This window comes from Nannospalax galili, unplaced genomic scaffold, assembly GCF_000622305.1.
Source record: "Nannospalax galili isolate Female #2095 unplaced genomic scaffold, S.galili_v1.0 scaffold127, whole genome shotgun sequence".
Taxonomy (NCBI): domain Eukaryota; kingdom Metazoa; phylum Chordata; class Mammalia; order Rodentia; family Spalacidae; genus Nannospalax; species Nannospalax galili.
In genome coordinates, this window is record NW_008360326.1 from 8,830,987 (window position 1) to 8,853,406 (window position 22,420).

The window sequence follows — 22,420 nt, forward strand, 5'->3', positions numbered from 1 at the left end:
TTTTTGAAAAGCTCAAAATGTTTGAAATAAGAATGCATAATTTCTGTCAATACAGTAAGGAAAGAACCTCTAATAAAGGATTCGCCTCTAAAGTTTGGGGAAAAAAGTAAGCTCCAAATTATAAGCTTTAAGTTATAATATTCTTCTTAGGACAAACAACTGCATAGAATAGACCACTGTTGATATGTTCTGTAAAAGAGCTTTGGGTCTTAAAGTCATTTCAAAATAAGTCTGTGATAGGTCTCATCCCTCTCAGCCCCCAAGAATGAGCTCCTTGTACTGCCTATGATTAAAGTGGACTGCTTATAGTTGCAGGCTATCCTCCCAGGATGGACTTCTTCCGGCTCTGTTGAGATAGTAGAGTATCTTGAACTTGACCTTTGGAAGAAGACTTACATTTATAGCTTTAATGTGGAAGAAACAATAGAGACAAATACAACCTACCTCCAGAGTTTATCAACTCTCTTAAAAATCTCAGGGTGGGGATACCTACACTCCCTGTGCTCAGAGACAAAGGTTAATGATAGGAAGGTGATATCTGGGCCAAGAAGAGATTAAGGACAGTAGTTCTCAAACTGATTGCCAAACTGCTCTGATAGCTGCTGCTGAGGGCTGTGGGCGAATAAGAGATATGTGGCCTGAGAGGAATTCCCCAGGTCTCTCCTCACTTTCAGCCAGTTAGGACAGACTTTCAGTCTTCCTGTATAACAGGTATCAGAGCAGCATTTTATTGAATGGGCTGTTTTCTATGCCCACCTCCCATTTTAATTGGATCCCAAAAAGCAACTGATGGAGAGATGGCTGGGCAGTTAAGAGCACCTGTTGCTCTTGCAGAGGACCCAGGTCCAGTTCGTAGCACTCAGGATGGGCAGTTCACAGCCACCTGTAACTCTCATTCCAGGGCTTCTGATGCCCTCATCTGCCCTCCATAGGCACCTGTTCTCACATGGTATACATACAGATGGTATACATACAGATGAGCAGGCACACACACACACACACACACATATATATATATCTGTATCCACAAATAATTTTTTTACAGCGGCTGAGGCCAGGTGTGGTGGCTTACCTAAAATCCCAGAACTGGGCTGAGGCAGGAGGATTGCCTTTGAAACCACCTCGAGCAACATAGAGATACCTTGCCTCAAAATTGAGCATGTGGGGCATAGCTCAGTGTTAGAATACTTTAAAAAAAAAATTAAAAAAAAAAAAGCAACCGATCCTACTCTGTCCTTTGCATCCTTTGCAGCTGAGACCAGTGAGGTTCAGAAGGGCATATGGACTTCCCCAAGGTCACACTTTGTTTTGACTAAAAGCCATTTCTTGTGTTCCTCCTTTGGAAGCTTGGGCCAGCTGCCAGATCTGCTGGACATTTGCTTTTCTGCTGTCTGGATTGGTTCTTCTTAACATCCAGCCACACAGACCTGGGTGCATTTCCTTAGCATTTAGGACTCCTGTGTGCGTGTTTAGCAAACAGCGCTGCTCAGGTATTCAGAACAGAGGTAAGTCAAGAAATCTCTACATCCAGGCCACTAGCTGTTTTCAAACCTAATGTTCCTTCTCTTTGGCATTCACTAATTAATGGCAGCCTTGCAGAAGACCACAGGCACTCTACTATTTGCAAACCAGGCCAGCTCCCTCCCCACAGCTGAAGCCCAAATGTGGGAGAATGTGGCCATACATTTGAGAATGTATGGCGGGACAGGGAAAATGAGATTAGGGGACTGAGATCACACACACACACACACACACACACACACACACACACATCACTATGAAAACACAAGAAAATACAAGTAATTCATAAGATACACTAATGAGAAAATCAATGACATTTTGCAACCCAGAGTTAATGGCTGTGTGGGTAATTTCCATTTCATCACTCTTGTTTACCAGACGGTCTCCATTTGGCTATGTGACAGCTGAGATGTGTACTAAAAAGCATTTGGCTTTTGTTTTAATAGCAGAAGAGGGCATAGCAAATGTTTGAAAGTGGAAGGAGCAAAAAAAGTCACAGTATAGAAACCACAGGCCAAGGATGGGCCTTCAAATCGTTTCAAGAGAGGCTGTCTGTCCACCTACGTGTTCAGTGCTTTCTTGCCCTTTTCTGTAAGGTGCTTTCTAATTGTTGTCACCTAAACAAGTGTCCTGCAAACTCTGCCCCAGCACTTGGACCAGCTGGGAACATGGAGGTAGACTTCTGGGACTTGGACGTGTTTCTCTTGGCTGTTAATCTTCTCATCCATTTCTGATTCTAACCCTTGCTCTTGTCTCTCTAGTGGTTTCCAATGAGACCAACACACATCCAGGAAATGAAATTCTGGTTCTTTCCTAGGCTATATTGAAATCATACACACAGTTTCCTACAAGAAAAATGAAGGTTGTTTTTTTTAATCTTTGTGTGTGTGTGCAGGTTTGTGTGTATGAGTAAGCATGGATGTGTGCCATGGTGTACTTGTGGAGGAACCTCAAGCACCTGTCCTTGCCTTCCATCTTGTTTGAGACACAGTCTCTTGTTCACTGTTGCAAACAACAAACTTCTGGGAGAGTCTCCTGTTTCTGCCTTCCATCTTGCCATAGCAGTGCTGGGATTACAGACACTCATTGCTGCATCCTGCTTTACATGGGTTCTAGGGATACTAACTCAAGTCCTCACAGCAGCAAACACTTTATACACTGAACTGTCTCCCTAGTCTAGAAACTCAGATTCTCTTTGTAAAAAGATACGCGTTTAACACTTTACCTGGGTATTTATAATCCCCATGAATTAGCAGTGATAAAAATTGGCTCTCGAATTATTTAATCATGTATCCAGAGATGTTGCTTAAGAAATCCTTTTGTATGCTGCCTTTTTTGTTTAGGGAGGTAGCTGTACTGCCATTCTCCCTACACTGATTTAGAAGTAAATTTTACCACCAATGAGCCAGCACTATCCCCTTTTAGCTTATAGGATGTGCTGCTGTTACCTCTAACCACACCTAGGGATAGCCTTATGCACTCTTGGCTTAAGATTGGCTTTTCAAACTTACTGTGACTGGTTCTGATAAATCTAGATCCACTTCTGGTTCAAAAGTGGAGTATGGACCACGCCCCGAGATCACAGAGTGCAGTGGGGGGAGACAGAGATGCTGGAGTAAAATCCAGAACCTCTGCTAGATAAAAAGACAGGACTGCCTGTTTGGTAGGCGACCAACAGCATAGGTATAGTTATATTCTTACAGTTTCCAAGGTCATCTTTTTTTAATATGTTAAATGTGAAACTATTTTTGGCCTTTTTCAAAGTGTTCAAAGCAATATTGGTTCTTTAAAAATATACTTCCTCCAAGCCAGACATGGTGGCGCACGCCTGTTGTCCCAGCACTTGGAAGGCAGAGGCAGGTGGATCTCTGTGAGTTCAAGCCCAGCCTGGTCTACAAAGTGAGTTCCAGGACAGCTGGGGCTACAGGGAGACCCTGTTTCAAAAAGACAATATATCATTGAAAGACATAATATATATACATATATATATATATATGTATATATATATATATATCTCCTCCAAATTATCCTCTCCAGTGCCCCACAGCAGATAAAAGTTCCTACTGTGACTGCTTTTCAGATTATTCCTAATTCCCAGTGTACCTGCTGGACTTCACGAGCTTGGGATGAATCTGGCCAGAATAAATATATACTGCTTTTTCCCTAAATTCTCCCAGAATTCAAAGACCTCAGACCTGGCATTCTCTCCCCACATCCAGGACCCCACTCAGTGCCCGACCACTCTGGATCTCCCTCAAGTTTCTAGCCTCTGTATACACAGGAAAGAGAAGCATTTTTCTTGGATGTGTGGGGTTTTTCGTGTGGCTTCTCTTGGTACTTCTGTCTTTGATGCTAATACTTAATTTAAAAAATAATCTTCATCGCTATTATGAGATATAAAATGTATTTATCAAATCTGTAATCATTATGCCAAAAAATCTGAATTACTGTAATATTTTGTATATTGTTAAAACTGTAACTTTAATTGTAAAAAAAAAATAAAAAAAAATACTAATGTCTTCTATGCTTTTGTGCACAAGTTGGGATTGCTAGACATTCAGCAATGGTGCTGGCTAACTGTACTGAGGCCACAGGAACAGGAGGAGGCAGTGCCCTGGCAATTGAAGGGTGTAGGTTTGGAGGAGGGTTTTTTATGTTGCCCGTAGCTATGTGCTGAAAGAACTCATGGACTCTTCTGACTTTTGTCTTTCAGGCTTATGTAGAGAAGTATGTTGTGAAGAACTATTTCTACTATTACCTGTTCCGATTTTCAGCTGCTTTGGGTCAAGAAGTATTCTACATCACTTTTCTCCCATTCATGCACTGGAACATTGATCCTTATTTGTCCAGAAGATTGGTCATGATATGGGTTGTAAGTATTTTACTATTACTTAATGGTCACCGCTACTTCTAAGACAACTGCCCATGTTGGTATTCAAGTACTTTGCACATGCATTCTTTCTTTTTAAAACCACTTAGAGGAGAATGTGTTGCCTAGTCTACTTTAGAAAAAGTAAATATCATCACAACTTATTCTGTTTGCAAAAAACAGACCAACCTGTACCTTGACGTGCCTGTTTTCACAAACTAGAAGACAGGAGAGGTGGTAAGCAGAGAACAAAGGGGCCTTATAAGCCCTGTGGGGATGGGAACACATTCTCCCCAGAGGCCATTTTAGTAAAACTTGGTCAAAATCAAACTAGTGGCTATAGACCAATAATTCCAAAGGTGTTTTATTTTGGAAAATTTAGACAAGCATTTTGTTAAGTGAGCTGAAAAATATCAATCAAATGAATCTGTTTTCCTTTTCTATTTGATTAAAGTTTATTTGGGTGGGGGGGGGCAGTGAGACAGGATTTCCCTATAGCCCCAGCTGACCTGGAACTCCCTAAGTAGATCAGGCTGGGCTTGAACTCACAGAAATTCTCCTGTCTCCCGAGTGCTGGGATTGAAGGCATATGCCACGACACTCAGCTCAATGAAAGGACTTTAACCTGTCCGTGGGCTCAAAGGCATTTTAGAGGGAGAGACAGGAAAGTCTGTAACTGTGTTGCCTGATTAGAATTTCCACAAGGAGAGGTAGATGGGACTTGAGAAAGTCAGCCACCATCTAAAATGTGAGCCTCTGTGCTCTTGACTGACATTTGGGTATGGTGACATTTTTTCCAAAGATATTTCATGGTGTTTGTTGAAAGGGGAAAAATTGATAAGTCTATACAAATCAAAATTGGGGGGAATATAGATAGAAAAAAAAAAAAAAAGATGAGAGCCCAGACTGGCTTTAATATAGCATGCAGGTTCAAAGATGGCCTTTACCAGAGTTGAGGGTGGAACTCAGTGATGCAAGTGCTTGCCTCACACAGACAAGACCTGGCTCTGAATCCCAGTACCAAATAAAGAAGCATTTGCATCTGGATATTCCCTTTATTTAAAAATTATATATATATGACTGGTGAGATGGCTCAGCAGTTAAGAACACGGCCTATTCTTGCAGAAGACCTGGGTTTGTATCCCAGCAGCCACATGGCACCTAACAACTGTCCATAACTCCAGAGCCAAGGGATCCAACGGTCTCCTATGTCCTCTGTGGGCATTGCATGACATGGGTGCACTTACATGCATGCAGGCAATACACATATACACATAAAATAATAAAAAATATTTTTAATTATATTTATTTATTTTATGTGTGTTCATGATGAGAGTGAGCGTACCACAGCACACATGTAAAGATGAGGACAAATTTTGAGTGTTGCTTCTACCTGTGGTTTTTCCTTCTGCTACGTGGGTCCCAGGGATGGAACTCAGCTCATCAGACTTGGCAGCAGGTGCCTCTGCCTGCTGAGCAATCTCGTCAGCCCTGTTCCCTTTCATTTAGGTATAGACCTCACCCCTCTTGTCTTGCCCTTTGTGATTTCCTGCCTCTCTTTTAGCCATTTGGGTTTGCAAGTCCTGTCTTCTGGCACTTAATGTTTTTGGCCTTCAGTTTTCCTTCCCTAAAGCGGCTTGCTCAGAGGGGACCAGCTTTTGGGAAACTTGGTACTTGCTGTTTGAATTCCACTTCAACTAAAATTTATCTTTGTGGTTTTCCTTGACCTTTTCCCCCCATTTTAATATAGCCATTATGGGAATCAGTTTAACAGTTCCCAAAAATAAAAAAATAAAGATAGAATTGCCATATGACCCAGCTATTTCACTCCTGGGCATATACCCAGAAAACGCCATACCTTACCACAGATTTTTGTACCCCATATTTATTGCTGTTCTACTCATTATAGCAACAAAACGGAACCAGCCTAGTTGTCCATGAACTGATGGCTGGTTAATGAAAATATAGTGCATATATAAAGTGGAATATTGTTCATCTCTAAAGGAAAACGAAATCACAAAATCCACAAGGAAAATGGATGAATCGAGAATGTATTATATCAAGTGAGGTAACAATCTCAGAAAGAAAAAACAGCTTGCTTTCCTTCATGTGTGGATCCTAGCCTATAATGTATACATGTATATATGTAAACAAATGCACATGCAAGTATACTATAGCATTTAGAAAAGAGAACAAGAAAAGATAATTTTAAAAAGGCACAATATGGGGCTGGAGAGATGGCTCAGTGGTTAAGAGCACTGGCTGTTTCTGCAGAGGACCTGGGTTCAATTCCTAGAACCCATATGGTCATTAACAACTGTTTGTAACTCCAGTTCCAGGGAATCCGATGCCCCCTTCTGACCTCTGTAGGCATTGCACTTGCATACATGCAGGCACTATACACTCCTACACATAAAATAAAAATAATAAATAAAATATTAAAATAAATGAATAAAAATGCACACTAATGAGTTTATGTATACAGTAGACTTAGTGTAAATCCTTTGAATGTTCTCTCAAGATATTACACATTTTCAGTGCAAAGTAAGTCCTTAAATTGACAGTGTCCACATGTGATTCCATGAAAGGTTATTACCTTATGGAGAAATCTGGATTTAAATTATGTTTTTATTGTTTGAATAGTTCTGTATACTGTAGTTTCTTGTAAGTACTAAGAAACAGAAAAAGACATATTCCTCACTTTTCTAACATGTATGACTTTTTATTTATTTATTATTTATTTATTTATTTTTGGCCTTTTTGAGATAGGGTCTCCCTGTAGCCCCAGCTGTCCTGGAACTCACTATGTAGAGCAGGCTGGCCTTGAACTCACAGAGATCCACCTGTCTCTGCCTCCCAAGTACTGGGATTAAAGGCGTATGCCACCATGCCCAGCCATATGACTTATTTTTAAGTATATGTAATCATAGTCAAACCATTTCACAGTTTTTCTGTGAAATGAAAAACTGTTAGAAATCCTTTCTAAGCAGAACGAGTCTCTCCCCTAATAATTCATGGCTTTTCAATATCTTTCTGCTTAGAAGCACAGAATATCTCTGATGGGAAAAGGAGGTTTTTCTCTACCCCTCCACCCCCAGCAACAGCTTGGAGGCTAGGACAGAGGTCATGGTCCTAAAAGAGCATCTGATTGACTTGACACAGTATGTTTAAGATTCCAGCACCAAAGACCCACTAACCCAGTCAGGAAAGTGGGGTTTGTACTAAGGTTATGAGGAATCTAGAAACCACAGCTTCAAAGGACCCGTGCTAGGGCATGATCTCATGATCAGGTACAACACAGCTGTGACTTATGTCTCCTCTTCTCCTGTCAGCTGGGAATGTTTCTGTCATTTAATTCTAGTTTTCTAGAAAGTCAGGTGCAGCTCACTGTGTAGCCCCATCCCACAACCCCATCCATCTCTGGTCAGGCCCTTAGACTGGTTGTTCTTGGTCCAAATAGCTGTGGCAGGGGTGGGGAGAGATGACTGAATGGGTGCAAGAGACCTGGGTGATGAAAACCAAGAAGTGAAACCTTGTTCAAGGTGATAGTGATTCTAGCCTGCGGTCCCCCCAGATTTAAGATGAAAGGGCACAGCTAGAGATCCCCAGAAGCTTGTCACATGGTCACATGTGTGCTGAGTACATGACACTTAAAAGGAGATTGGTCCATGGTGTGAAGGAGAAAGGAAAAGGTCAGTTGTGTAGAATGCATGCTGCAAGAAAAGTTATCTTGTCTCTTGTAAAGTGCTGCGGTGCCTTGCTTTGTGAAGCCCTTTAGTAGCAAACAGTGCTCTTGAAGTGCACATCAAATCTAGTGCTAAATAATTTGCATGTTTCCTGCTCTTTGTGTGCAGTACAGTTGAAAGCAAACTTTAAAAGAAACTGCTTAACTACTTGGCAAGTATACACCATTTTCATAGATGTCAAAGCTTGTCAATAAGAAGCCAGAAAAGCACAATGTTCCTTCCAGCAGACCTTGGGGTCCTGAGCTTTCATGACAAATTAGCTTAGGATGGAGAGTTCAGCTTAAACTATGTCATTCCCTGTCTGATTATTCTCAGTCAGCTAGCTGATACAGCACAATGCAGATCTAAACCCTACCTGTAAACTGTGCCTACTGTCTTGTTAGGGTCTTGCTGCTATAGGGTTCTGGGTATCTTTTTATAAAGTGATCCCACACATTGGTGTAGCATTGATAACATGTCTAAAGAGATCAGTCTTTTCGGCTATCACCTGCTTGTGTTCATAAAGAGCTTGTCACCTGCTTGCAGAAATGTGGAAGTGTGGAAGGAGGCCTGTACCCCTGGTCTGGGGTCAGCTTTATAGTGCCAAAAGATGACTTGAAATGAGATTATCTCCTAATCCTCTGCTTAAACTGCTACTACCAGTCACTTCAAAAGATTGCCCTGCTTGTTAAATTGGTTCTTGGTTGAGATTAATGAGTCTTAAAGCAGAGCCAACAAAGACTGGATTGAAACCCCCTATAACTTGTGCCCAGTGAAATAGAATTAGGCGTCAGGAATTCTGCCTCTTTCCTCTGAAGTAGAATCTGTAATTTAGCCTTAGTTAAATATTAAGTAAATGTCTCTATGGGGTTGTTAGATTCAGTGTATTGGTTTGGTCTTGACACCTAATAAAGAAAACTGTTGGTTATACTGTAGGTTAACCAAAGAAAAACAAAAAGCCTTAAAACTTGCTAATGCCCTATCAAGAAAAACAATTGAAGTCAAATGTGATGGTTTACCTCTGTAATCCTAGCATTCACGTGGTGAGTTAAATGCATTTGGCTCTCTGTAATTATCACATTATCTGAAAGTGATCCCCCCTCCTTTCTTTTTGTTATGGGCGTATATTCATTGTGCATAGTGTTATGTTTCATAGAGTCATCGTCATGAAAATATTTAATGTACTTTGATCATGCTCCCTCCATGCACCCTACCCTCCTGTTTTTCCCTCTTCCCCTCCTATTAGTCCCCATAATTCCTCCAGACAATTTCACTTTCATTTGTATATATGAAAAGCCACATATATGTAAATATATATATATGATTTTTTTGGATCCTCATAAAATTTCGGATCCACAAATGACAGAAAACACATTGGCTGGAAGCCAGGCATAATGGATGGTATAAACCTTGAATCCCAGTGTGAGGGAGACTGAAGCAGGAGGGTCCTGAATTCGAGGCCACCCTGGGCTACATAGTGAGACCTTGTCCAGAGAGAGAGAGAGAGAGAGAGAGAGAGAGAGAGAGAGAGAGAATGATTGGATAACATGCCTACCTTCTTCTCCTATGACTTTCTCCACCTACTACTGTCCTACCCCTCCCCTTCTAAGATGGAACAGTGCCATCTTCCTACCAGAGGGAGACCTTCACCCCACTCACTCCAACTACTGCTTCCAATGCTTCCTTGAGCTTACGTGTGGGTGGGTGATCACCTTAAAGCTTAGATAAGTATAAAATTGTTTGAAACACAAGCGCCTGGAGGAAGACTATCTTTAAGAATGAAAGGTTTGATATGATGACGAGAAGCACACACTTTAGACCATTTTGATGTGGAGTTTTTCATCTCCATTTCCTTTCTGTTTAACTCTAGCTGCTAATGCTCTATTAAGAAAGACAACTGGGGGCTGGAGAGATGGCTCAGCAGTTAAGAGCCACTGCTCTTGCAGAGGACCTGGGTTTGGATCCCAGCACCCACATAGTGGCTAATAACTGTCTGTAACTCCAGTTCCAGAGGATCAAATGTCTTCTTCTGGCTACCACGGGCACTGCACAACACAGGTACACCTATATACATGTAGGCAATACACTCATAAACATAAAATAAAAATAATTTAAAAATATTTTTAAAAAGAAAGACAACTAAAGTCAGATATGATGACTTACCTCTGTAATTCCAGCACCTGTGTGGCTGAGGTAGGGTTATCCTGAGTTTGGGGCCAGCCTGGGCTACAGAGTAAGACACTTTGTCAAAAACAAATAGCTTTTGCCAAGCCCTATCCAGAAACCAAACTAAGGTGGATCCTGTCAAGGCAGAGTGCAAAGAATCCAGTTTCTCTCTTTATCATGGCTCAGTTTCCCCCATTCCCATCACCCATAGGCATCAGTCCCCCAGCATCTTTACAAAGGTATCATTGTGAACTGGCTTTTGTCCCAGAATCTGTCTCACTCATTTGTAAAACAAAAAGAAGAGAATTAACTCATCAGAAGGCCAAAAAAAAAAAAAATTCTACTTTCAAATAAAATTTTAACAACTCTGTCTTTAAAAAAAAAACTCAGCAGCCAGGCATGGTGGTGCACGCCTTTAATCCCAGCACTTGGGAGGCAGAGGCAGGCGGATCTCTGAGTTCAAGGCCATCCTGGTCTACATAGTGAGTTCCAGGACAGCTGGGGCTACAGGGAGACCCTGTCTCAAAAAGACCGAAAAAAAAAAGAAAAGAAACTCAGCTGAGCTTGGTGATACATACCTGTAATCCCATCACTTGGAAGGCAGAGGCAGGAAAATCAGGAGTTTGAGGATTGCCTAGGCTACATGAGACCCTAACTTGAAAAAATAAAAACAAAATAAAAAACAAGAAAACTAAAAATAAACCTCAACATTTCCATTTACAAAGCTGTATTCTTTTTAATATTTTAAAATTATGGGTATATGTGTGTCTGTGTGTGGGGATGTGCATGTAAGTGCAGGTGCCGAAAGATTCTAGAAGACAGCACTGGATCCTCTGGAGCTAGAGTTACAGGGAGTTGTGAACTGACTAATATGGGTGCTGGGAAAAGAACTCAGGTCCTCCGCAAGAGCAGTACACGCTCTTAGCCTCTAAGCCATCTCTCTAGTCCCTATGAAACTGTATTCTTGAGAGGATAAGGTTCTTATAAGCTGCTTACTGAGCATTCACTCTATGCCAAGTACTGTACTTACCCAGAGTCCCATTTTACAGAAAAGTGCCACACAGAGATGGACTTGCTTGAGGGAAGGCAACACTGAGTACAGTCATTAGTGGCCATACCTAGTCTCATCTCCCAAATCCATCCTATGGGTTCCTGCCCACTACAGTACATCACCTTACATGGCTAATCCAATCACTCAGAAATATGCCTCACCATATGGTTAGAAAGCCTCCATTTAGCCTCACAGGGGTCTCATATGTTCATTCTATGACCATAGAACACAGGCTTCCAGTTTTCTGTGTTATGGTTCCTATGACACCTCACTCACCCTCACTTGCTGTACTGTGTCCAGATTTTTTTACACCTAGTTGGAAGGCCAGAGCATCCCAGGGACCTGTGGAATGGTGAAGAGCTTTGGAACTGTGATATCAGAATTAAGGGCCTGGAGGAGGGAAGGCTGCCTGCTAATCCTGAGGGTCTGTCCCTCTTAGGCCCAGCCTCCATTTCCTTATCCTGATTTGCAAAGCAACCAAGTGGAAAAGAAGGCCCTAGGCAAAGAATAGGCCCTTTGTCCTTACAGGGAAATGGGGCTTTGACTTGTAGGGGACTGGGCATTTTCCCCACAAGGCAGCTCCTACTTCCAAGTCTGGCCTCAGGGTGCCTTCATCCTCCTGCATTCCTGGCCTGTCCAGCCTCAATGAGGGATGAGGGGCCTCAAATCCCACAGTGGTTCTGCGGTAGTTTATGAGGGTTGGGAGCTGTCTCCAGTGCTGGGGAGGGGAGGGATAAGCTTCCACAGTTAAATGTTCTATCAGGTCATAGCTGAGAGACTCTACTTCATAACTGGCTTCTAGAATTTTCTAAAGGCTTAAGAACTTCCAATCCTGTGACCCTGATAGCAGTCCTCTCTGTTTTCCTCTCTCACGGGCAGGGTAAGGCTTTCCTAGAGGAGCTTTCTGTGGCCTGGGAGACAGCAGAGATACCCTCTTTAGTCAGAGCAGAAGACCTTGATGCTGTTCCCTCTAGACACAGCTATTGCCAGGTCTGCTGATCTCAATAGCTGTACATAGTGGCCAGAAGTACTGGGTTCACTGTGGGCCTCAAGCCACTAAGGAAACAAAGGCTTCCTGACCCTGGCTGCAGGGGTGCCAGCCTTCTCTTCCTGACTACCTGCCTTCCCTGGGGATCCCAACCATCTCCTGCTATAGAAGGCCTCAGCCCCAGTTCTGTGCTTTCTTTGTTGGGTGGAATCCAGCTCACATGCTCTTAATTTGTCCTCTGGGAGACAGAGGAACACAATTTGCAAGGAGCCACTGACTAACTGCTTATGAATAACATTCTAAAATGTGTCCATTTAAGTCACATAGGCTGTGTGGCCTGGTGGGACTCTTCCTCAGCTGAACTGTATGCCAGTGTCCAAGACAAGGAAAGCTCTCCATGCTATGAGAGTCGTCTCTCAGGAATCCTGACTGGTGCTGGACAGGCTATGGACTTGATAAATGCTAGCAGGCCCTGTTGTTCTCCTATACCGAAGGAGTCACTAAGGCCAAGGGACCCAGAGGAAGGGAACTGAGATTTGAACCCAGAACTAACTGATTCTAGAACCCTGAAGTCTCTGTGTCCTGCAGTTACCTTTCCCCTTAATTGTGTGAAGTACACTTTGGTGAGTTTTGTATATTAAAAATGCTCAATTTTACCTTTCATTCTAGAAAAAGAAAGTCACTTTAAGAAAATATTGAGAGCTGGGCATGTAACTCAGTGATGGATCACTTGACTTGCATGGTTTAGGCCATAGATTCAATTTCTAGTACTGGGGCGGGGGAGGGGGGATGAAGGAAGGAAGGGAGAGAGGAACAGAAACAGAGAGAGGGAGGGAGGGAAGGAAGGAGAAAGGGAAGGAAGGAGGGAAGAATAAAGGAAGGAGGAAAAAAAGACCTCTAAATCTACCTTGTTTGTTGATTTCAGGGTAATCACAGCTGTCTGCCTGCCTGCCTGTATTTGCAGTGATCACAGTATACTATTTAATTACTGTTTTGTGATAAGTAGTTTGATACATCATTAGACACAGCTTATAATTCATAATGAATAAGTTAGAAAGAACAATGGGATTAAAGAAGATTCAACAATATTTTTACCTTGAAAAATAGGGTCAAAGGCTGGTTTATGACCCAAAGAATTAGGAAACTTAGGAGGCTGGAGAGATGGCTCAGTGATTAAGAGCACTGACTGCTCTTGCAGAGGACCTGGGTTCAATTCTCAGCACCCACATGGCAGCTAACAAATGTCCATAACTCCAGTTCTAGGAGATACGACGCCTTCTTCTGACCTCCATGAGCATTGCACAACACGGGTGCACTTACCTACATGCAGGCAATACACTCATACACATTAAAAATAAAATAAAGTATTTTTTATAAAGATAATAAATTTGATTTCTGGATACGTGTCAGATTATAGCCAGAAAGGAAAGAGAACTCCAAACTATTGCCTAGACACTTTATAAAAAATTATTGTAATGGGCACAGTTCAAAATCCACACTTATTAAAGAATACTCAAACTCAGAATCTTATTAAATTTCCAAAGCAACAGCAGTAAATCAAATTTTAGAAACAAAAAAAAAATCTTGTGATACCATGGTTGACATTACAATAAAAAGTTATGACTTTGAAGTATACTTTTGATTTTACTATGGACATAAAACAAATTGTTAAGTAATAGATTCATATTTCACAATAACTTACAAAAATTATTCCTGGCCTCAAAAATACTGAATTACATGCATCTCAGAAATCAGAAAGAGAAAAATTAAATAGCCAAAAGGAAGAATATTATATAAGTTAAAATCGCTAGACAAACGTGTTCAGATTTCTTATTTCAAAGTTAAGATAGAGGAGGGTGGTTTTGTTATTGCAGGAGCATTCTGATGGCTCAAAAATCTGTGTATTCAGAACACATCTGATAAACAGAGAAATCTGCACATGAAGTTAATATGAGCTCTTGGAGCCTCTCACAGGCTTTGTTTTTGTTGCTATTCTTGCTATGACATTTTACACACTAAAATACCTGCCTCAGGCTCAAGTGACTATAAATGGAATCTCAAAAAAAAGAATAAGGGGACTTGGTCTCCTACTCAGGTGAAGGTTGTTTGCCCTGTAGTCTATGTGGTACATGTCTTACGTGTAAGGCCAACTGAGACACCCTCACGGGGCCAGGCCAGGATGGGTTCTCAGATTGTTATAGGTTTTCAATCAATTGTAGTCTGGAGTTTGCTAATAACCAATAAGGCAGTTTTTGTGTCTGGGCCTCAGTTTGATCAGCTGTACAATGTGAGGCTCAACAAAATTGTGATAGGGTCTTCTTATTCTGATAGTTTTATGATTGTGAAAATAGTGATGATACATTCTTTAGAATATCCAGGGTCTTTAAAATTGTTAGTTCTGGCTTCATCAATGCACCTTCCCCTACAACAATTTATTCTGGGTACTAGGTAGATGGCTCAGTGGATATAAAGTGCTTGCTGTATAAGTATAAGGACTGTAATTTGAATCCTCAGAACCCACATAAAAATGGAGTACGTGGGCCTAGAGAGATGGCTCAGTGGTTAAGAACACTGACTGTTCTTGCAGAAGACCCAGGTTCGAATCCCAGCACCCACATGGCAGCTAACAACTGTCCATAACTCCAGTTCCAGGGGATCCAACAGCCTCTTCTGTCCTCTGTAGGCATTGCACAACACCGGTGCGCTTGCCTACATGCACACTGTGATGGTTTGAATGAAAATGTCCCCCATAGGCTCCAAGTATTTGGACATTTTGTCCCCAGATGATGGCGCTGTTTTGGGAGGTCCTAGAGGTGTGGCTATCCTGGAGGAAGCACATCACTGGGGGTGGGCTTAGAGAGTTCTTAAGCCTTGCAGGATCTCCAGTGATTCTCTTCCTTCCTGTGCCTGTGTGATGATGTGAGAGCTTAGAATGTTAAGGCAAGGTTTATCTGAGAACAATTGGTCTTTGCCCAAGATTTATCTACATGACGCACAGTAATTAAAAGTACCATGTTGCAGGTGTCCTGGGGCCCTCCGGGTCGGGGTAGAGTTGGCGTGGAGTCACGATGCAGACTCCGGGAGTCAGGTGAGAAGCAGGCAGTGCGAGCTGTTGCGGGTGTCCTGGGGCCCTCCGGGCAGGGGTAGAGTCGGCATGGAGTCACGACGCAGACTCCAGGAGTCAGGTGAGAAGCAGGCAGTGCGAGCAGCTGCAGACTCGTTTATTGCGGATATGGGGCTCCCTTATATCTCCCCTCCCGGTGTCCCATTGGTCTATTGATAGGTTGTGTCTGTTCCTCATTGGCTCTCTGTATCAGGCCATTTTCATGTCAGCCATCTCTATGTCTTTTGGCAGAAGACAGGTTTGACTCAGCCGGATGTTTTTGGCGCGTTTGCAGCGCGTGCTGGTGGTTCAGGCCACACTTCCTCCTACACTCTTCCTTCTATAAATTGCTTGGGTCAGTGTTTCTATCACAGCAACCTTTTTTCTTTTTGTGACGCTCTAGTGAGAGCCAAGATTCTTTGCCTTGGCATTGTTGGCCCCACCTCAGGCAGTCCCCAGTATTAATGGACTATGCCTGTCTTAGGTTGGCTTGGTTAGCAAGCTCTTACCCATCATTGACTACGCATACACATAAACTAAAAATAATAAATAAAATATGTTTTTAAAATGGAGTAGGTGTGGTAGCCCACCTATAATCTCAGCTTTGGGGGGCACGGAGATGGGATCCCTGAAACTAGCTGGCTGGCTAGACTAGCCAAATCTGTGACCTCTGGGTTCAAGTGAGAGACTTTGTCTTGATATATAAGGTGGAACATGACCAAAGAAGATACTTGGAATCAACCTCTGGCCGCTACACATGCATGCACACACATGTGCATACACATGTATGACCACTCATACATGCATATACCACATACACATATACGTGCATAATAATAAAGAAGAGAAAAAAATTTCCCTGGGTTATCCAACACATGACCTGTGTTAAGTTGGCTCTCCTAGGATTCCTATGAGCCCCAGATAGGAAGAAGTGACAGTGATCATAAAGGGGACCCTTAGGGAGTTGGTGACTGGCCCTACCTAGCCTGGATCTGAGTCCCTAGAAAACATTTGCTCTTACAAATAAGGGCAAGCTGAAGGACACCAGTTCAGTGAGTGTTTACTCACGACCCTTCTAGTCCATGCCCAAAGGTGTAGATGGGCAAAGCAAGCTCACAGCCTTGCTCTTGTGAGTCAGGGGGTGGGGGTGGGGCGGACGGGAGGGGAAGAATGGATGGACAGATGTGAGCATATAAATTCATTGCTTACCCTGCATATGTTCAGATTTAACTGAAAAAATGTTATGTTTTTATCCTTTTAAAATTAAATTTCTTCCGGAATTCCCAGGCACTTAAATCAGAAGGAGAAAACCATGTTTTGTTCAGTTCTTCAGACATAAAGTGACTGAGCTCAGGGAGATGGGGAATGGCATTCTGAAAGTTTTCCAGAAAACCCCAACTTGGGATTAGTAGGGGTGTTAGCAGCAGTAAACTTGCTTCCTTTTACACTCACACTGGCAGACAAAGGCTAAGTGAGTAAAATGCAAAGACGGTGTCCTGGTTGGCTGTGATTGTCAACTTGACAGCCTAGACTCTTCTGAGAGAAGCCTCAACTGAGGAACTGTCTAGACCAGGTCTGTGGCAAGTCTGTGAGGGATTGTCTTGATTATTAATTGGTGTAGGAAGGCTCAACCCAATGTGGACTGTAGCATTCCTCAGGCAGGTGACTCTGAGCTGCATAAAAAAGCTAGCTAAGCATGAGCTGGAGAGTGAGGAGAGAGAGAGAGAGAGAGAGAGAGAGAGAGAGAGAGAGAGAGAGAGAGAGAAACTGCTTCAAGCTCCTGCCTTGAGTTCCTGCCCTGACTTCTCTCACTCATGAACTGTGACCAGGAAATGTAAGATAAAATAACCCCTTTCCTCCCCAAATTGTTTTGGTCAGAGTGTTTTATCACAGCAGCAGAATGAAACTAGAACAGATGGTTTCTTTTATTAGTCTGTAAGAAAAAGATTCAGGCAAAGAGGAACATTAAACCCTGCATTTAATAAAACTCTGCAGTTGATTGTACACCTATAGCACAGCTGGTAACTGCAAGGGTCCCTTAGACAGGTGAGTGTGAAATAAAGAGAGTTCAGGCAGTTGTCCATGACTAGGTCATGGGGAAATGTTTAGCAAGAAAGGATGTACAACTGTGAGTAACTACTCTGTGGCCCACCCAGAACAGGTCTTGAATTTCAGTTAGGATTTGTTTAAAAGAAAAAGAATCAGGAGGCTCATCCACATGGTAAGTTTCTAAATAAACTAAATGCCCTTGGAGGCCTTTGTTCTTCTGGAGTCCAGATTCAGAAATTTAAACCTAGATTTTACTGGAGGAAGAGTTTAGAATACATGCTCAAGATGGGGTTTTATGCTTTCTGGAAGTCTGCTAATCCACAAGGAATGTTTGACTCTTTGTCCTACAGGGCAATCAGATGGGTGTGTCTTTGACACTGAGAGGATTAAATCAGGAAAATTCTGCCAAGGTCTAAGTTATAGAAAACCAGATGCTTGTCTTAAATGCATCAGAAACCTGAAAAGATGTGTTGAAGGATGCCTTGCTAACCTGCCATCTAGCTCTCTTGTGGGTGTTAATTTTGAGCGTTTATGCATTCGTGAGAAATGTGTCAAGGAAATTTTACTTGAGAGATAGAAACACATTCTTAGAGCCTTTTAGGGTGTTTTCTTTAAAATTAAAATATACATGGTAGATGGAACAGATGTTTTGTGAATGAAATTATCCTAAAAGCTAAGGCAGATAGAAAGCAAATTAAAACCTAGATGGTCATAAATATTCCTTTGGGATCATTTTGGATATTTATCAACCTTTGCAGTCTGAAATTGATTTACTGTTATTTTTTATTTTTGGTGTTGGGAATTGAATCCAGGGTGTTGTTTGCTAAGCAATTGATACAACCAAAAAACCAAACTTAGTAATCTTTTGAAAGTATTCCGAAGAGCACTTTCCAAATGTAATCTTTCAGATTCATCAAGCTTGAGTCTCCACTTGTCGTTTTGTGGTTGAAAGTATCTTAAAGCCATGAACATAATGCATTAGTTATCTACAGCAATACTTTGTCCCTGAACTCTGTCTGGGTGCACTTTCACCAAGTCTGAAAAAGAACAAAGGAATATTAAAATGCACTTGCCCTTTAAGAGGGGGTAATTGAAGCAGTGTCCTGTTCCACAGCCGTCACCTCCACTTTGAAAACAGATGGCTGTAAGCAAATTGGAAATGTGTACTGTAGGCATTTCTGTCTCTCCAGATAGGATGTGAAGAGCATGTAGCGTATACCCATAGAAAAGAACATAGGAGTCATGGGTCAGGCGGGTGTTCTTTGTGAAAGTGATATTTTAGTAATTCACAGATGGCATGCACTTTTAAATGTATCCTTAGGTGCATCCAACTTTTTTGACTATTTTAGTTATTATTTTTATTGTATGTGTATAAGTATATTGCCTGCATGTATGTGAGTGCACCCGTGTCATGCACTGCCATGGAGGTCAGCAGAGGGCTTCAGATTCCCCTAGGACTGGAGTTAAGGCCGGTTTGTAGCCTCCATGTGGGTGCTGGGAATCGAACCGAACCTGGGTCCTCTGCAAGAGCAGTCAATGCTCTTAACTGCTGAGCCATCTCTCCAGCCCCAGGTGCATCTAACTTTAATAAACATTATATACCTGTGATGAGTCTTGGACTGGAACACTAAAGATAACTCATATGCAAGCACCTCTACCTGCTGAGCCATCTCACCAGCCCTGAGATTATGCAATTTTAAGTAGATATAGTGGCATATCTGTATGTGGATTGATAGATGAGTGACTTGGTTCAGTCTCATTCCTTCTTGAGTTTGGCAAGACTTTTAATCCAAAATGTCTGAATGATCTCACATTGCACAAGGGGATGTGAAACAGGAGAAGCCACAAAACAAACCCAGCCAGCTTGCAATGTTCCTGTCCAGTGTGTCTTTCTTCTTATATTCATTTGTGTATCTGTGTGCATGTGCGCATGCATATGTGCCACAGCGTGCATGTGGAGATCAGAGGACAACTTGTAGGAGTTAGTTCTCTCCTTCTAACAAGGATCAAACTCAGGTTGTCAGCTTGGTGGTAAGTCCTTTTACCAACTGTGCCATCTCACTGGCATGTGGCCATTATGTCTTCAGATCTCTTTATGGTAATTAAAATTTTTTAAAGCTTTTTTTAATGTGTATCAATATCTGCCTGCATGTAAGTGCACTATGTGCATGCAGTGCCTATAGAAACCAGAAGAGGGTGTCATGATCCCCTGGAACTGGAGCCACAAACTATTGTTAGCTGCCATGTGGGGGCTGGGAACTGAACCCAGGTCTTTTGAAAGGGCAGTCAGTGCTCTAACTGCTGAGCCATCTCTCCAGCCTCTCAGACTGGTGTTTTCTATAGCAATAGATAGAGGGATCTATGTGCATGTGTTCATTTAATAAAGATTTATTCTGTACTATACAGCAACAATGCCATATATTCCAGAGATTTCTAGCAACATTCCCTCAGCTCAAGCCTGCCTCATCTTTATTCTGCACCACTGCATAGCAACCCTCCTGTGCTGGTGCTCTAACGCATATATGCTAGGCAAGTGCTCTACCTCAAGCAACTCTCCGGCTCATCAAGGATTCCCTCCAGTGACTTTTTTGTTCTTGAAGCCCACTCTCCCCACCGCCACACACACAGCATTTACAGTGATCTATTGCAAATGCAAGTATGAACTCTTAAACACATTTTAATGTCCCCACACTTTAAAATGACCTCTGAGGTCTTTCGCAGTTGAACTTTGACCTAAGTCACCACCTTTAGCCCTTTCCCACATCTGTCTGTTTCTGGAATCGCTGAGCCACCAGATGAGGCCCCAAAGCCCCCAGGGCATCCAGTCCCTAACCAGATCTGAGCTTATTCTACTCCTCGCTTCTTTGCTGGTGTTCCCCGCCTTCCATTCTCTGTCTACTCCTGCCTGCTGCCCCCATTGCTCAGGTCCAGCAGAGTCATCACCTCTACAAAAGCCAGTGGCCTCTGCCTGCTGCCTCTGCATTCTGCCAGGTGTTTCATTACCCATATTTGAATCTGACACCTGGCAGGAACTCAGTAAGCAAGTATTGGGTAAAATAAAGGTAATTTCCACAAAGATAACTTAAGAGATGTTTCAAAAGCATGGGGAATACCCATATAAAGAGATCATTACTGGGCTGGAGAGATAGCTCAGTCAGTAAAGTGCTTGCTATGCAAACAGGAGGCTCTAAATTCGAATCCTCAGCATCCATGTAAAAAACCAGGCACAGGGAAGAAGAGACAGGAGGATACTGGAGGCTCGCTGGCCAGCCCATCTAGCCAAATCAGCAAGTTCCAGGTTCAGCGAGAGATTCTGTCTCAAAAAACTAAGCCAGAGAGAGATTAAAAACACCCAACACCAACCTCTTCATATATATGCATGCATGTGTGTGCACACCCCAAACATTTACACATGCATACACCACACACATACAGAGATAATTACAGTTCAGAATGGTAAGCATCTACACATCTACTAAAAATTTATATAAAGTACAAATTTCCAGGAGGTTTTTTTAAATATTGGATTATTCCCTGTTTCCAAAAGTTCTCTTGAGCCCTGATAGAAAGTCAGGAGACAAGTTTGGTCAAGATTCTATCAAAGTTTTTTCAGTATGAAACGTCAGGTTGAGAATTCCTCATCTGAAAATTCAATACTTCAAATGTTCCAAAATCTGAAACTTTTGGGGCACTGAAATGGTACCATGGGGAAATTCAGCATCATGAAGCTTTGTCATGCACAAGTTTATTAAAAACTTCTGCAGCCAGGTGTAGTGGTACACACCTGTAATCCAGCACTTGAGAGGCTGAGGCAGAAGGATTGCAAGTTCTAATAATAAAGTTCTTATAAGCTAGTCTGGATGCTGTCTCAAGAAAATTGTGTAAAATTCCATTCTGCCTATGTGTATAAAATGCATATGAAACCTAAGTGAATTTTCTTGAAGACCCAGAAGGGAGAGTCTCAGGATAGAAAAACTGTAAAGTAAGAAAGATCCTATTCTAAACTGGGCATGGTGGCACACACCTTTAATCCCAGCACTCCGGAGGGCAGAGGCAGGTGGATCTTTGTAAGTTCAAGGCCAGCCTGTTCTGCATAGGGAGTTCCAGGTCAGCTGGGGCTTCAGGGAGACCCTGTCTCAAAAAGACCAAAAAAAAAAAAAAAAAAAAAAGGATATTATTCTGTAGAGGAATGCTAGAGGCTGATGTTACTGGGTAGAGGAAGATGTAGCATTCTTCTGGAAGTTTCCAGGATTCCATATGCTCCTAGTGTGCTTCCCACAGGATTTCTTCTGTCTCCTTGCATAATCGAAGATGTTGGCTACTTGTAGTAGGAGATCTGAGCTCAGTGCGGTCTCCCCATCAACATTGCTGAGAACTTAGTTGTCACTTCCCCAGGGTGCACCTGGCTCCTCAAATATGTAAAATGAGGTGGTCTCTACTCTTCAAACCATGATGTTATCAACACTAATTTCTAAGCATGTAAAAGTCACTGGATCCCCACAGACATCATTTGTCCAGCCATTCATCAATCCATTCATCCCATTCATCAAACAGAAGCATTTCTGTGACCGAACAGAGCCAGGTACAGTTTGAAGCTTTGAACAGAAAACAAGACAGAGCATCCACTCAGGGTGGGGTTGGAACTGATAAAAAGCAAAATGTAATAGAACAGATGGTGGTGCACGTCTGTAATTCCTGCATTTAGGAGGTAGAAGCAGGAATATCAGAAGCTCAAGGTCATCCCTGACTTCAAAGAGAATTGAGGCCAGTCTGGGACTGTATATAGTCTAAGTGCAGGCAGGGTTAAGTTCTATGAAGAAAAATAAAAGGATCATGGAGAAAAGAGAGGTGTGGGGTGTGTTGTGCTAATTAAGGTTGCCTTTCCTAAAAGATGCCATGTGGGCACAGGCTTGACTTATAATTTTTTTGTCACATTAAAAATTTTATA

At 42.2% G+C, this 22,420-nt stretch overlaps 1 protein-coding gene across 1 annotated transcript in view; it reads left to right on the plus strand.

Annotated features, from left to right (window-relative positions):
* The window catches only part of Sgpp2 (sphingosine-1-phosphate phosphatase 2), a 122,459-nt gene that overhangs the window by 45,894 nt on the left and 54,145 nt on the right, over positions 1-22,420 (plus strand). Inside the window, exon 2 of the mRNA XM_008825812.2 lies at positions 4,235-4,393. Within this exon, the coding sequence (XP_008824034.1) occupies positions 4,235-4,393 (159 nt within the window). The remainder of the gene's footprint in view (positions 1-4,234; positions 4,394-22,420) is intronic.